The sequence below is a fragment of the Chelonoidis abingdonii genome, chromosome 18 (assembly GCF_003597395.2).
Source record: "Chelonoidis abingdonii isolate Lonesome George chromosome 18, CheloAbing_2.0, whole genome shotgun sequence".
Lineage (NCBI taxonomy): Eukaryota > Metazoa > Chordata > Testudines > Testudinidae > Chelonoidis > Chelonoidis abingdonii.
In genome coordinates this window covers 4,467,804-4,483,113 of record NC_133786.1, presented here as the reverse complement: position 1 = coordinate 4,483,113, position 15,310 = coordinate 4,467,804, and the positions used below count along the sequence as shown (strand labels likewise).

Here is a 15,310-nt window from a genome sequence, read left to right as displayed (position 1 = left end):
CTCCTAAGTCTTGTAAACGCTTTTGAAAGTCCCACGCCTAACTGATTCCCCTTGCACGTTAGACAGCCGCAGGCTACAGTCTGTGCCTACTTTTATTTAGGTATGCACACCCCAGGCCAAGTCGAGGCCCTTCTAAGAAAATCAGGCCCTAAATGAACACAACTAACCCCTCTTGTTGATTTGCAGGCCTGGTCCTGGAAGGAGAACGTGCTGGAGTCTGGGACCTCAGGGCGCTACACGGTGGAGACGGTCAGCACAGAGGAAGGCGTCATCTCGACACTGACCATCAGCAACATTGTCCGAGCCGATTTCCAGACCATTTACAACTGTACCGCCTGGAACAGCTTCGGCTCAGACACTGAGATCATCCGGCTGAAAGAACAAGGTGGGAGCCACAGACACGGTGCTTAGAAACCAGAAGGGGCTCCTGGGCATTGGGAATTAGCAGCGTGGCTGCTCCAGAAGACCAGGGAGGTGCTATGATATCCAGGAGACATTTCAAAGGGCAACTGGGATGTTTTGGGAAGGCTTGTTGGACGGCCCTAGCTCCCAAAGGTTTACGTCCCTGGGAGATGGGAAACGCTCTGCAGAGCCAATGCCGGCCGCACAGCGTGACGGCTGGGAGGTGTCAGTAGCTCACGCTGGATCCGAGTCTGTGAGTGCCCTTCGCGCTCATTGAAGTCAAGGGGTGTTGGCTCAGGGCTGAGCCCTCTCAAGTGAAGCAGAAGTGGAAGAGTAAAGACCATTGGGAGTTAATTGACGTGTGCACTGCTCAGAAGCCCCTGTTCCACCGCACAGTGCAATGCTGTCGCTGAGGACTGGAGGAGGCTACACGCTCCAGTGACCGTCTACGTAAAAGAGGGCCCAAAGCACAAATTTGTTGTGGCGGCAGAGCCTGCTAATGAAACGTAGTCAGCAATTCTGACTGGGTCCATGCCATGCAAGCTGATAGCAGCTCAGTGCCTGCTATTGCATCTCGTCGCTTTGTGCCCACACAGTGAAGCAGGACACAGACCCAAGCGGGCCAGCCTGCTGTACAAGCAGAGCGCCCATCGGCTGGTATGCCAGATGCAGGTTTTGGGAGGGCTGCACAGATGGAACCCACGGCAGCCAGAGTGGGAGGGAAGGGTAGCTCCTCGAAAGGGTTAAGCAGCTCTCTGAGTAATTCTGGGGCAGTTTGGAGGCTTCCACGTTGGGGGCTCTGCCTTTGTAGAGAATGTTTTGCTCCTGGAGGGACTCCAGTTCTAGTCTGTTGTTAAATGCCCAGGCAGGCAGGTGGATTGTTCTCATTAAGCTCTGATTTATATGGGTAAAGCTGCCATCCAAATTAAATCAGAGCTAAATGAACCCCTCAAAATTGGCCTCGCGCTTCTTCCAGTGCAAACAGACAGTGTTTTTCCTGATCGTCTGCCAGTCAGAGCCTGTGCATGGCAATGAGGTGAGTTCCCAGTGGACAGAACCAACAAGCTGGGTCCCGGTGGGAATCTCTGCAGGGCAACGGGTCTGGGTCCCAGCCCGTTGACACTGCACGGAGTGGAGCTGGACACCAGTAGGTGTGGGTGACCATTCAGGATGCTTTAGTTGGGTTCTACAAGGGCACTGATGACTCTGCTGGGGATGGAGGAGGGTTCTAGCAGGTGACATGGCAGCCGAGTTAGATCTCAGCCCAGGGGAGTGATTCCCAGTGATTGAACCTATAGGAAAGCAGAGATGAATCCTAGCGGTTGTCCCTACTGCACAACGGTGCCGAATCCATGAGGTGGGGTCTCTACACTTCTCCGAAGTCATATCCCAGCAGCAATCTGCAGCATAGTGCAGACGGTAGCTCCCGGTCCCCATGCAGTGGAACCTCAGACTAGGTAGGAAGAGGATACCCATTTCCGGGGAACTTCCATGCACCATTGCATTCTCCAGCAGCAAAGAGCCTGCCTGCTCAGCAATACTGACATGTGCACTTGGGCTCGGCAAGGCTGTAGACGCTTGCTTTATTTTCAAACAGGTACGGAAATGAAATCAGGAGCTGGTATGGAAGCAGGTATGGAATCATGAGCTGAAGGTGAATATGTGACTTGCCCCCAGCTGCGTTATCATACCTTAGCATTCAGCAGCCTCCTTCTAGCTGTACTTTTCCTGAGACAGACAGCGGGAGGGCAGGAAGAGATCTCTCAAAGGCTCTGAGAGACAACATACATACACCAGCGGACAAGGCACAGACTAGGAGTCAGGAGCCCTGGATTCTAGTCCCAGCTCTGCATGTGACCGCTCGGTGCCTCGGTTTCCTCATCTGCTAATACTCAGACCCTTTTGTAACGTGCTGTGGGTTTTACAGACAAGTTGCTCTGTATAAATGCTAAGTATTATTATGGGGAAACACACAGGTAAACCAGTGAATTTCGAGAGAAGCAATGAACTTCCAGCCACCCTTCCCCACCTTGTGGGAGGGAATTAGCTACTGTCAGCATTAGGCGGGACAGAAATGGACCTGAAATGGGGCAGACAGTTGTAGAATGCATTGCCTTCGTCACAAACTAACGTTAGTTGTATTTCTCATCTCCCCGAGCCACAGCACCCTCCATAAAGTGTGGATTAGGCTTCCTGGGGGAAGTGGGGTCTGGAACTGCTGAGTCAGCAAATTGCAGCACTGGGCTCTTTGTCAGCTCTGTTCACTGTTACTGCTGGCCCACCCATTACCATCCCTGGCCACCTGACCATCTTACTGTGCCTTTCCATTGTAATTGTGTTTTCTATCCCAGGCGAGCCCTTGGCATTATCTCTGCCAGGAGCCAGCTTTTCCCATTCCCTGTGTCCTGCTCCATCAGCTGCTGGCATCATCACTCATCAAGGACCAAACCCCATCATTAAGAGTCCCTCACTTGCCTCTGGATCTCATTCCCTGCTTCCTTGATGCTGAACTAGCAGCCATTGACAGTGTCTCCGGGCTCCCATCTCTCCACTCACCTGGCATTCCTTGTTTCTCTAGGAGGAACAAGTAATTGCAGAAGCTCTGTGATGTGTGCTCATTGTGATGAGCTTTGCCTAGCACAGGATGTTCCCATTCAGGTTGCTCAAAGAAGCGAGTGACCAAACCTCCCTTCCAATTCTCCCTGGATGTTCACGGCTCACCCCTTACCCTCTCGTGTTTCTAATCAGTTGACTTTCCAGTGCATTGTTGCTTATATCAACCCACCCGCAAGCTCTAAAGGCACGAGCCTTCTCAGTGAAGGACACGGTGTATGTGCAGTAGAACATGGCGAGGTGTGTCCGTGGTATTAGCAGGATCAATTCAAAGGCAGTTTGGTGCAATGTTGCAAAGACTGGCTCGAGGGAGACAAGTTTGTCATAACTCTAAGAGTTTGCTCAAACGTGAAACTTTATTTGGTAAAACTGCTGCACGCAGAACACAAGGGTGCCAGTTGGATATTTGGGGATAGCAAAATGCAGGCTGCATGCACAGCAGAACTGATGAGCGATAGATGGCTGGGCCGATAGGTTATCTCTGCACTGGCCACCATCAGGCGGAGTTGTTTGGAAGCAGAACGTTAGACAAGTAGCGAAAGAGAAGGTGGAGGCTTCAGCAGCCATATTTAGGAATTCACTGTAAACAAGGAAGCAGGGCTTGGGGAATTGAGCGTAGGGCATATGAGGAAAGCTCACAGATGCTGCCTGCCCATTAAGCTGGCTTCAGCAGCTTAAAGTAGCCATCTCAGATCTACCCAGGAGTCACGGAGGGGATAGAGTGCACCAGCGGCTGTGTTGGGAGCAATCTGGAGCCCTTGACACAGCAAGTCACCCAGAAGGAACAGTGTCCAGCAAGGTGGTGAGATTTGCAAACACCGTGATCGTCCAGCAAGGGGCAAGTTAGCGACGCCATATGTAAATTAGGGTTAAGAGAAGCGCTCGTCTCCAATATGCTTGCAATACAGTTTGGAAGGCTAGGAGTCTGGGAGTAAATCTGACCGATCCAGGTCAAGGTAGGGATCTGCTGTAGATGGGGACAAGCTGGATGTAACGTTCTCTGAGTATTCTTGGATAGGATGTTAGAACAACCAGCAGGGAAGCTGTACACCAAATTTTAATGCATGCTGGGATATGATACTAGGGAGCGTTCTCTCCTGGCAAAGTGTGTCATGGCCCTCTCTCGTGGCTGGTCCACAAGAGGATGACAGCCTACTACTGCTACCGACAAAAGGAAGTTTACTGCTTTAGCTTGAGCGGTAGAGGACTGTGCTTTGGTGCCGAAGGGCCCTGGTTCAACCTGTATCGCTGACCCATGCAAGGGGATGGTTACATTCAATGACTTCAGCTGCAAGCATTGAGCCCAGCTGGAAACATTCAGTAAAGTTGCTCGTCCTTGACCTTAACACCAGATCTTAGTGTGTATTCATTCAAAGCCCTCAGAGATGATCTCCGGTACAATTTAGTGGTGTAGAGCTGGCTGGAAATGTTTGCAAACATGCAAACAGTGACTGTAAATAGACAGCCACGGATGGGCCTTGCAGCCACTTTGTAGCGCTTTCCGTGAGCTTTGAGCAAGGTTTTATGGGCAAAAATATTTGCCAGAAGTGTCCCGGGCGCTCATGTGAATACGCATCTGCACAGGGAGTCTTGCTGGGAATGTTCTCTCAGTCATTGGGGAAGCTCTTTGCAGGTTTGGCAGTCATCCAGGTAGGGAGCAGAAACGGTACCGTGTGAATGAAGTGACCAGTCACACAGCATGAATAGCAAATTAGACATACGTGAATCAACATTCAGCAGACACCTTGTGAGCAAGCCAGAGGCTGAAATGCATTGTCATAAACCGTGCACTTACTCATTTCAAACAAACGCCAAAATAATGAAGATTAAATCTGTTTGCAGATAGTCCGCAAACAGAAGAAACAGGCTAAATCCATCCAGTAAATTGCTTGTCCAGCCCTACTGAGGGCAAAAGAAAACAGGGGAATACACCTGTGATAGCTGATGCATGCTCTAAAACTGTGAATGAGCTGAGGACCTTTGAAGTAGCCAGAAGTAGTTGACCTAAAGATTTAGATACGATCAGTGACTGGTAGGTTTTTTCTCAGGGGCATTTCTATAACACTTCTTGCCCTACCACCTTAGCACCCAAAGAGCAGTTAATGGAAACCAGTGTCCATGGTGAATAGTGCATGTGTCTCCCCTAATCCCTTGGCTGCCCTGAATGGTCTCTTGAGTTATGCACCGCCGTGGCTCTGCCAAGACCAGCCTAGATTGGCAGTTGGAGGGAACTATCTGCCCCCGTGCGGTCTGAGAACTACAACAAATGCCTAGGGGAGCCAGTGAGACGGGACAACCCCGCCTGGATATCCCCTTCTGCCCTCTTTACTTCTACAGGGAAGAGAGTGAAATATACAGAGGTGTCCAAGGGTTCTGAACAGATGGAGGCTTGACCTCGATCCCCTCCTAGACTAATAGTAACTGCAAGTTGCACCGTGGGCCACTGGAAAGATCATTTCCCTGCTAAACTTGCAATAAGCTCTTGGCTTGGCCTCTGACCTTTTCAATGTGACCTTTGACTTAGCTCAGTCAGAGGAGAACCCTTCCGACACTCTTAGCGGATGCTCACTCTTACCCTAAGTCAGTTCCCTTGGGTTTCCAGGAAGCTCTGTTGTTTGATCTCATGTCCTCAATGTGCAAATCGATCTTTACATCAAGACTGGATGTTTTCCTAAAAAAAATCTGCTCTTATTCAAACAGGAATTAATTCAGGGAAGTCCTCTGGCCTCTGTTATGCAGAAGGTCAGACCCGGTGATCACAGTGGTCCATTCTGGTTTTATAAGCTATGGATCTGTGTCCACCGGTATTAACAATCTCCATTTGCACAGGAGAGTGAACTAGGGGGACATGTTTCTCCCTACACTTGCTAGCAAAATTGTTCATTTACAAGGCAGACCCACATGAGCAGAACCAATTTGCATCTAGAAAGTAAGTAACTTATTTTCACTGACTAATCCTTCCACTTCTTGAGAAGGGAGGGCTCTGAGGATTAGCTTCCACTCTACGCCGGCGCCAGAAATTCAGGATGAACTAGGGATGGGCAAAGATCTTTTTGCCTAACTCTGAGCCCACTCAAATGCCGTGGGTTTGAAAGTTCAGCCTGAACTTGGGTTAGTGGTACTCGGGCCGTGGTATTGGGTGTTGGTCCATTTGGACGAGACTGAGGGCAGGTCTACACTTAAAATGCTGCATTGGCACAGCTGTAGCACTTCAGTGAAGACACTATGCTGATGGGAGGGCGTCTCCTATAGGCTTAGTTCATCCACCTTCACGAGAGGGGCTGTCTACCTGGGGTGTTACGGTCGGTATAACTGTCACTCAGGGGGGTGGATTTTTCACAACCCTGAGCGACGTAGTTATACCAAAGTCATACTGTAGTGTAGATCTGACCTGAGCAAAAGAGCGAAGAGGGGGAAAGAGACAGATCCTGGTGATATCGGTGGATTGGATATCAGTGCTTTGAGCGGCGGTTGGACTAGATGACCTCCTGAGGTCCCTTCCAACCCTGATATTCTGTGATTTCACACACATCGTGATGGCACCATAGCCCGGGATGGAGTAAACAGGCCATTTAGAATGTGTCTGCGTGAGAAAGTGGCACTAATTGGACTTCAAGCATGTATTGAAACTGATTTCGCTTGCAGTTATTTAAACCGACATCATGCAAACTGCTAGGTGGACACTGATTTGGGTTAAAGAGCGGCATGAATTGATATAGATTGTCTATCGCAAATCGGTTTTATCCAAACCAGAATAAATTATTCCTAACTCGATCTCATTAGGGCTGGACAGTTTAGATTGTCTTCACCGAAACTTCAACTCGGTCCGAGTGCAGATTTTCCCCTTGCCATGCTCCCCGTTCATACAGCCCCATGCCACTGTCATTGCCACATGATGAAGCTGTCCTGAGCTACAGAGCAGAGTCCAGGGTTGCTGATAACATGTATTGCGATGGAGACGCGTAGCCACGGGCAGCCCTAAAAATTGACACGATGGTCCTCCACTCCCATCCCATAAGCCTCTGGTTGGAAGTGGACTATCAATCTGGCCCTGCTAAGCTTCCTGCTTGCAGTTTCTCCGCGCTCCCCCCATCTCCTGTGTTTCAGACAGCAGAACAGCGTGGTGGTGCTGTTACAGATGGGGCTACTGCGAATCAATTTACCATGTTACTGTTTACCCCATGCAACTCTTTCATGTTGCCACCATAAGCTTGGGGAGGTTTGCCCAGTCCTCTCACCGAGCACAGCCCTCCCCTTAGCTCCAGCTTGACTTGCTTCTGGGGAAAATGAAAGCGCCAGGTTTAGAGTAGAGGAGAAGGTGTTTTGTGAGCCCAGGCCACGTTCTCCAAATCCAAACATCACCTGCGAGTGTCACAAACCCACAGCCTCGACGGAGCGGCTGATTTACGCAAGGAGCACTAAGGATTTCCAGCGGGTGATCGTCACCGTGGGCCTGTAATAACAACAGACAGTGGTGACTGGGGAAAGCCCCCAGGAGGGAGCACACAAAAGAGTCAAGGTGCAGCGAGAAGGAAACGTTCCCAGTGGCACTGTAGCATTTCATATATTCATCCTCTCTCCGTGATTCCAGATCAAATTGGCTCATTTGCCAAGTCGAAGGGCCTTGTTTCTCTAACCGCTCCTAACATCAGCAGCAAGGAAAACCAACCCCACAGCTGGAAAGGAGCTGAGCATTCAGCTGCGTACAGGCCAGTAGTGGCAGCCACTTCTTACCAGTACGCCACAGCGGCCCACTTTCACCTCTGCCCCTAGGGTTGCGGGGGAGGGGGGGAGGGGGCGTACATAAGAACGGCAATACTGGGTCAGACCAAAGATCCATCTAGCCCAGTGGCCAGTGCCAGGTGCCCCAGAGGGAATGAACGGAACAGGGAATCATCAAGTGATCTATCCCGTCGCCCATTCTCAGCTTCTGGCAAACAGAGGCTAGGGACACCATCCCTTCCCATCTTGGCTAATAGCCATTGGTGGACCTATCCTCCCTGAATTTATCTAGGTCTATTTTGAACCCTGTGATAGTCTTGGCCTTGACAACATCCTCTGGCAAAGACTTTCACAGGTTGACTGGGCGTTGTGTAAAGAAATAATTCCTCTTGTTTGTTTTAAACCTGCTGCCTATTAACTTCATTTGGTGGCCTCTAGTTCTTGTGTTCTGAGAAGGAGTAAATAACACTTCCGTATTGACTTTCTGCACACCAGTCATAATTTTATAGACCTCTATTATATCTCCCCTTATTTGAAAAGTCCCAATCTTATTACTCTCTCCTCATACGGAAGAGGTTCCATACCCCTAATCATTTTTGTTGCCCTTTTCTGAACCTTTTCCAATTCCAGTATATCGTTTTTGAGATGGGGTGACCACATCTGTACACAGTTGTCAAGGTTCTTTCCCCGCTTTGAACTTTAGAGTACAAATGTGGGGACTTGCATGAACACTTCTAAGCTTAGTTACTAGCTGAGATCTGGTACGCTGCCACCAGCCAGAAATTAGCGTCTGGCACACTTTCTGTCCCCCCAAAACCATCCCCTCCCTGGGCAGCCTTGAGAGGCTTCACCAATTCCCTGGTGAACACAGATTTAAACTCCTTGGATCTTAAAACAAAGAGGAATTAACCATCCCCCCCTCCTTTCCCCCCACCAGTCCCTGGTGAGTTTAGACCCAATCCCCTTGGATCTTCAAACAAGAAAAATCAATCAATCAGATTCTTAAAAAGAAAGCTTTTAATTAAAGAAAGAAAGGTAAAAATTATCTCTGTAAAATCAGGATGGAAAATGCTTTACAGGGTACTCAGATTCATATAGACTAGAGGGACCCCCCCGCCCCGCCTTAGATTCAAAGTTACAGCAAACAGAGGTAAAAATCCTTCCAGCAAAAAAGAAGCATTTACAAGTTGAAAAAACAAACATAAGACTAATCTGCCTTGCCTGGCTATTACTTAACAATTTTGAAACATGAAAGCCTGATTCAGAAAGATTTGGAGAGTGAGTCTGGTCCCTCTTAGTCCCAAGAGCGAACCACACCCAAAACAAAAAGCACAAACAAAGACTTCCCTGCACCAAGATTTGAAAGTATCTTGTCCCCCTATTGGTCCTCTGGTCAGGTATCAGCCAGGTTTACTGAGCTTCTTAACCCTTTACAGGTAAAAGAGACATTAACCCTTAACTATCTGTTTATGACAACAGTATTCAAGATGCGGGCGTGCCATGGATTTATATGGAGGCAATATGATATTTTCTGTCTTATTATCTATCCCTTTCTTAATGATGCTGTAGCAGGGTGAACACCTGCTCCAGCCCGGAAGGGGTTGGAAAAGCCCTGCAGAGGGTGGAGCTGGGCAAGGGAGTAAAACCCCAGCTGATTGGGGGAAGTGGCTGCAGCTGGGGCCACGCCCCAAACTAAGCAACTGGGCCTTATAAGAAGGCCAGGGAAGTCAGAGGGAGCAGTCTCTCTCTGCCTTTAGAGGGAGAAGGGCCTGGTTGCTAGGGAGTGCACCTAAGGTGAAGCAGGGCTGGGGAGCTCTGACCTGGAAACCTCCCCCAGGCTGCAGCCCTAGGGTAAGGCTAACTGAGTACTGGGGTTGCAAAGGGGCAGCCATGGGTAGACAGAGGGAGTTGGTCCAAACCCCTTTGCCTGTGATGAGTGGCTGATACAGTGCAGGCTGCCGCAGTGAATGGGGGCTAAGCAATAATTGGCAGTAGCCAAGACTGAGGCGAAGTGGGGATAGTGGGTGGGGGTTCCCCTTGGAGGGGGAGACCCAGAACTGTGGGGTTATTGCTAGGGGGCAGCACCCCAGATAACGGGGCACCGGGTCCTGGCAGGGACACAGGGGGCCAGAGTGCGGTAAGGCGGATCACCGGCCTGCAGAGGGCGCTCTGGAGCTGGGACGAGCTAATTTCCTCAGATGACCAGTGGGAGGCGCTGCAGGGGTGAGTCCACACCCTCACAGATGCCCGACATTCTGTTTGGGGTTTTTTGACTGCCGCTGCACATGGAGTGGCTGTTTTTAGGGAACTATCCACAGTGACTCCAAGATCTCTTTCTTGAGTGGTAAAAGCTAATTTAGATCTCATCATTTTATATGTATAGTTGGGATTATGTTTTCCAATGGGCCATACTTTGCATTTATCAACATGTAATTTCATCTGCTGTTTTGTGAGGTCCTTTTGTAGCTCTTTGCAGTCTGCTTTGGACTTAACTATCTTCAGTAATTTTGTATCATCTGTAAATCTTGTCCCCTCGCTGTTTACTCTTTTTCCAGATCATTTATGAATTTGTTGAATAGGACAGGTCCCAGTACAGACCCCTGGGGGATACACTATTTAGCTCTCTCCATTCTGAAATCTGACCATTTATTCCTACCTTTTAACCAGTTACTAATCCATGAGAGGACCTTCCCTCCTATCCCATGACCGCTTACTTTGCTTAAGAGTCTTTGATGAGGGATCTTGCGAAGGCTGTCTGGAAATCTAAGTACGCTATATCCGCTGAATCCTCCTTGTCCACATGCTTGTTGACCCCCTAAAAGAATTCTAGTAGATGGGTGAGGCATGATTTCCCTTAACAAAAACCACATTGACTTTTCCCCAACAATTTTTGTTCATCTATGTGTCTGACAATTCTGTTCTTTACTGTGGTTTCAACCAATTTGCCCAGTACTGAAGTCAGGCTTACTGGCCTGTAATTGCTGGGATCACTTCTGGAGCCCTTTTTAAAAATTGGCATCACATCAGCTTCTGTACCAAATGATCGGAGGATGGCTAATTTAAATGATAGGTTCAAACTAGTTAGTAGTTCTGCAATTTCACATTTGAGTTCCTTCCGAACTCTTGGGTGAATACCATCTGGTCTTGATGACTTCTGACTGTTTAGATTATGAATTTGTTCCCAAACTTCCTCTGATGACACCTCAATCTGGGACAGTTCCTCCGATTTGTAATCTAAAAAGAATGGCTCAGGTTTGGGCATCTCCCTCACATCCTCGGCCGTGAAGACCCATGCAAAGAAATCATTTAGTTTCTCCAGAACGGCTTTATCGTCCTTGAGTGCTTCTTTAGCATCTCGGTCGTCCAGCGGCCCCCGCTGGTTGTTTAGCGGGCTTCCTGCTTCTGATGTACTTAAAAACAAATTTGCTATTACTTTTTGAGTCTTTGGCTAGATGTTCTTCAATTTCTTTTTTGACCTTCCTAATTATAGTTTTACAATTCATTTCTATTTTCCTCATTAGGATTTAACTTCCACTTTTTAAAAGATGCCTTTTTGCCTCTCGCTGCTCCTTTTCCTTTGTTGATTAGCCACAGTGGCACATTTTTGGTTCTCTCTGTTTTTGAATTTGACGTATACATTTAAGTTGAGCCTCTATTAGGGTGTCTTTCAAAAGTTTCTATGCAGCTTGCAGGGATTTTACTTTTGGTGCCGTACCTTTTAATTTCTGTTTAAGTAACCACCTCGGTTTTGTCTAGTTCCTTTTTTCCGAAATTAAATGGTGCTGTGTTAGGCTGCTCTGGTGCTTTCCCCGCCACAGGGATGTTAAATTTAATTATATTATGGTCACTATTACCAAGCAGTCCAGCTACATTCACCTCTTGGGCCAGATCCTGTGCTTCACTTAGGTTCGAATCAAGAATTGCCTCTCCTCTGATGGGTTCCAGGAGTAGCTGTTCCAAGAAGAAGTCATTTAAGGTGTCAAGAAACTTTATCTCTGTATCCCTTCCTGAAGTGACAGGTACCCTGTCAATACGGGGATAGTTGAAATCCCCCATTATCATTGTGTTGTGTGTTTTTTGTTTTTTGTTTTTTTTTTATAGCCTCTCTCATCTCCTTGAGCATTTCACAATCACTATCACCATTCTGGTCAGGTGGTCGGTAGTATATCCCTACTGCTATATTCTTATTACTCAAGCATGGAATTAGAATCTCTATGGATAGTATGGTATAATTCGGTTCATTGAAGATTTTGTCTTCCTTTGATTCTACGCTTTCTTTCACATATAGTGGCACTCCCCCCCCAGCATGACCATTACTGTCCTTCCGATATATTTTATATTACTGTGTCCCAATGGTTATCCTCCATTCTGTGATGCCTATTATATCAATATCCTCATTGAATACGAGGCACTCTAGTTCACCCAGCTTCTTATCTAGACTTCCAGCACTTGTATGTAAGCACTTTAAAAAATGTCACTTTTTAGCTGTCTGCCATTACAAGATGTAATTGAATGGGACTGTTCTTCATTTGACTGTTTCTCAGCAGAACCTGCCTGTATTTTATCATCATCTTCCATCCTCTCCTCCTTATGAGGACATCAAGAATCTCCCTAAGGGATGTCTCCACTCAAACCACGTGCTCCTCCGCACCTGTCGGCTTTCCCCCAGCCTTTAGTTTAAAAACTGCTCTGTGATCAGGTGCCAGCAATCTGGTTCCACTTTGGTTTAGGTGGAGCCTATCCTTCCTATATAGGCTCCCCCTTTCCCCAGTTCCTCATAAATGTAGAGAAGAATGTGCTAAACCATAGTTTGGTCGGTTCCATCTCTAAAAATAACAAGAAGAAAGGGACATAAATCTGATTCCAGCTTGGCTGTTTCTTTCTTGCAATAATTCTCGAGCTGCCTTCTTTTTCTTAATCCCTTCTGCTTGTCCTCTGCTGCCCTCTGCTGGGATTTTTGGCAGTAATAGGTAGCTAGTGTCTAAAATGGAATAAGCCCAGGGAAGTTAGCAGCGTGCACGACATCCTTTGCCATGAGGGCAGAGTGACCTCTGGCGGTGGGGTCCCCAGAACGAGACGGAAATGAGCTTTGATGGTGCGGCATGATGCAACTCCCAAGGAAATGGATCTCACTGCAAGGCTACCTGCTATTTAGAAGACCTCTTACCCAAAGCCCCCTGATGTCAGTGGGAGTCTTTCTTCTGCCTTCAGTGAGGTTTGGGTCAGACCTGGGCAGCATTAAATGTAGACAACTAGATATAATTGTGTTAAATACTTGCGATAGTAACACGAGCTATTCAGTAGAAGTGCTTGGGTGATGATCTCGTTAGAGATTTGCCAGGGGATCACAAGATTGTTGGGACCAACTTACAAACTCCCCTAAAAATGATTTGTTGTGTGTTTGTTTGTTTTGTTTTTTTTCTTCTTTTGCAAAATTGTGGTCTGGCACTGCTTCCAAAAATCAGCTTTGCAGGCTGGAAATCCCAACGGGGAGCTAAAAAGCAAATTCATCATGGGCATAAGTACACAAGCATGGAGCAGCCTCTCCCTGATCACTCCACCAGCTCCGCTGTTCCAATCCAGAGCCCAGCCGAGGCACCTTCATCTTGAGTTGCAGCACCCTGCTCTTCCAGTCTTCGCCTCCCGACACAGCTCAGCCAATACAGCTGACCTTACGTTTCGGAGGACTCTTTGGAATCCCACCCCCAGCCCCATTTAGAGCAGAGCAACGGAGCTATCCAGGGGCCAGCAAAGCGAGTCATACTTGTACGTGTCTTCTCTCCGACACCCTGTGTCCTCCCGAGGACAGTCAAGTTACAGTCAAGCTTATTTGTGTTGCACTATGCGTCACCTACGCGGTCCAAAACCAGCATAGTTATTGGGCGGGGATGGGTAGGAGAGCTAAGAAGCCAGTGCACAGACCCAACACGCGCCAGGGGTGGGGTTATGGCAGCCAGGGGGGCTTAGGCAGCAGGGCAGGGGAAAGTGATCCTCGGACACTTTTGCACTTCACTGGCTCCTTCGTTCCTCTTGCAGAGTCGGTGCCGATGGCGGTGATCATAGGTGTCGCTGTGGGGGCCGGCGTGGCATTCCTGGTGCTGATGGCCACCATCGTAGCCTTCTGCTGTGCACGCTCGCAGAGAAGTAAGTGCCTTCCCTTTCTTTCATTTTAAACGCAAGCGCTGGGGCAAACTGAGAGTCCTGGAAACCGAGCTCACTTGTATATACAGAGGAGGGATGGCTCGGTGGTTTGAACATTGGCCCGCTAAACCCAGGGTTGTGAGCTCAATCCTTGAGGGTGCCATTTAGGGATTGGAGGCAAAAAATCTGTCTGGGGGATCGGCCCTGCATTGAGCAGGGGGTTGGACCTAGGTGACCGGCCGAGGTCCCTTCCAACCCTGATATTTTATGAGAGCACGGGGGACGGCAGCAGGAGCTTCCAAGGTGCTGTCCCTCCCTTGATCTCGGGATGAAAGGTGAGTGCAAATCCATGGCTCTGCCAGGTCTGTAGGCTGATGGGGACACCTGCCTGCTAAGAACTTGTCTGAGATTAGCCAATCAATCGATGGCAACCAACTCTTTGGGTCCCTCATCTCTGGGCTGAGCCTGTAGCAGCAACAAGTCGCCTATCCCAGGGCCAGCCCCCTGAGCTAGCAGACTGTGCCAAACTCTTGTCTCGGGGAGATGTCATGCAGAGGTGGTGGCAACCCGACCCACAATGCATCAGGGGAAATGTGTGATCATGGGAGACTTCAACTTCCCAGATATAGACTGGAGGACAAGTGCTTGCAAGAATAATAGGGGTCAGATTTTTCTGGACGTGATAGCGGATGGATTTCTTCACCAAGTAGTTGAAGTACGACGAGAGGGCGATGCCATTTTAGATTTTGGTTTTGGTAGCGTAGGACCTCGTAGAAGAAAATGGTTCGGTAGGGGACAACCTGGTTTCGAGTGAATCATGAGCTGTTCAGTTCAAACACTAGATGCAGGATAAACAAAGGAGATTCTGGATTAGGTTTTGACTTCTCAAGGGCTATTTTAAAGGTTAAGAAAATTAGTTAGGAAGTGGATTTGGACGGAGAAACTTTGGATTATGCGGAGGAGGCCTGGAATTATTTTAAGTCAAGCTGCGGGAAAAACTGTCGGAAGCCGCCATCCCAAGGAAAGGGGGAAAAAAACCATGGCAGGAGTTTGCAGGCCAAGCTGATGAGCAAGCATCTCAGAGAGTCCAGGGATTAGGAAAAGCAGAAAGCTACAGGGATGAAAAAGGCGGAAGCAAGGGAATGGTACCTTAGTGAGGTCAGAACAAGGTAGGATTAAAGTGACGAGAGGCTAAAGCCCGCCGTAAACTGGACCTTGCAAAGGAAAAAACCAATAGTAAAGGTCTACAGGCCACATAAATAATAATGAAAACAAAGGAAAGAAGAAGTGTGGCCGCTATACCCTGAGGATGGAACGGAGGTTAGGATAAACTCTAGGCATGGCCCAATATCTAAATAAGTACTTTGTCTCAGTCTTTAATAGACTAGTGAGGATGTTAGGGACGATGGAGGGATGGTAAACGCGGGAATGG

The 15,310-nt window shown here is 48.3% G+C and overlaps 1 protein-coding gene across 2 annotated transcripts in view; it reads left to right on the top strand.

The window, feature by feature from the left end:
• Positions 1 to 15,310, top strand: part of KIRREL3 (kirre like nephrin family adhesion molecule 3) — a 741,361-nt gene that overhangs the window by 677,114 nt on the left and 48,937 nt on the right. The window contains exons 12-14 of one of the 2 annotated variants that reach the window (XM_032772015.2): positions 187 to 385; positions 2,000 to 2,035; positions 13,774 to 13,881. In XM_032772015.2, coding sequence (XP_032627906.1) covers positions 187 to 385; positions 2,000 to 2,035; positions 13,774 to 13,881 — 343 coding nt within the window. The remainder of the gene's footprint in view (positions 1 to 186; positions 386 to 1,999; positions 2,036 to 13,773; positions 13,882 to 15,310) is intronic. The other variant, XM_032772016.2, reaches the window with a different exon arrangement.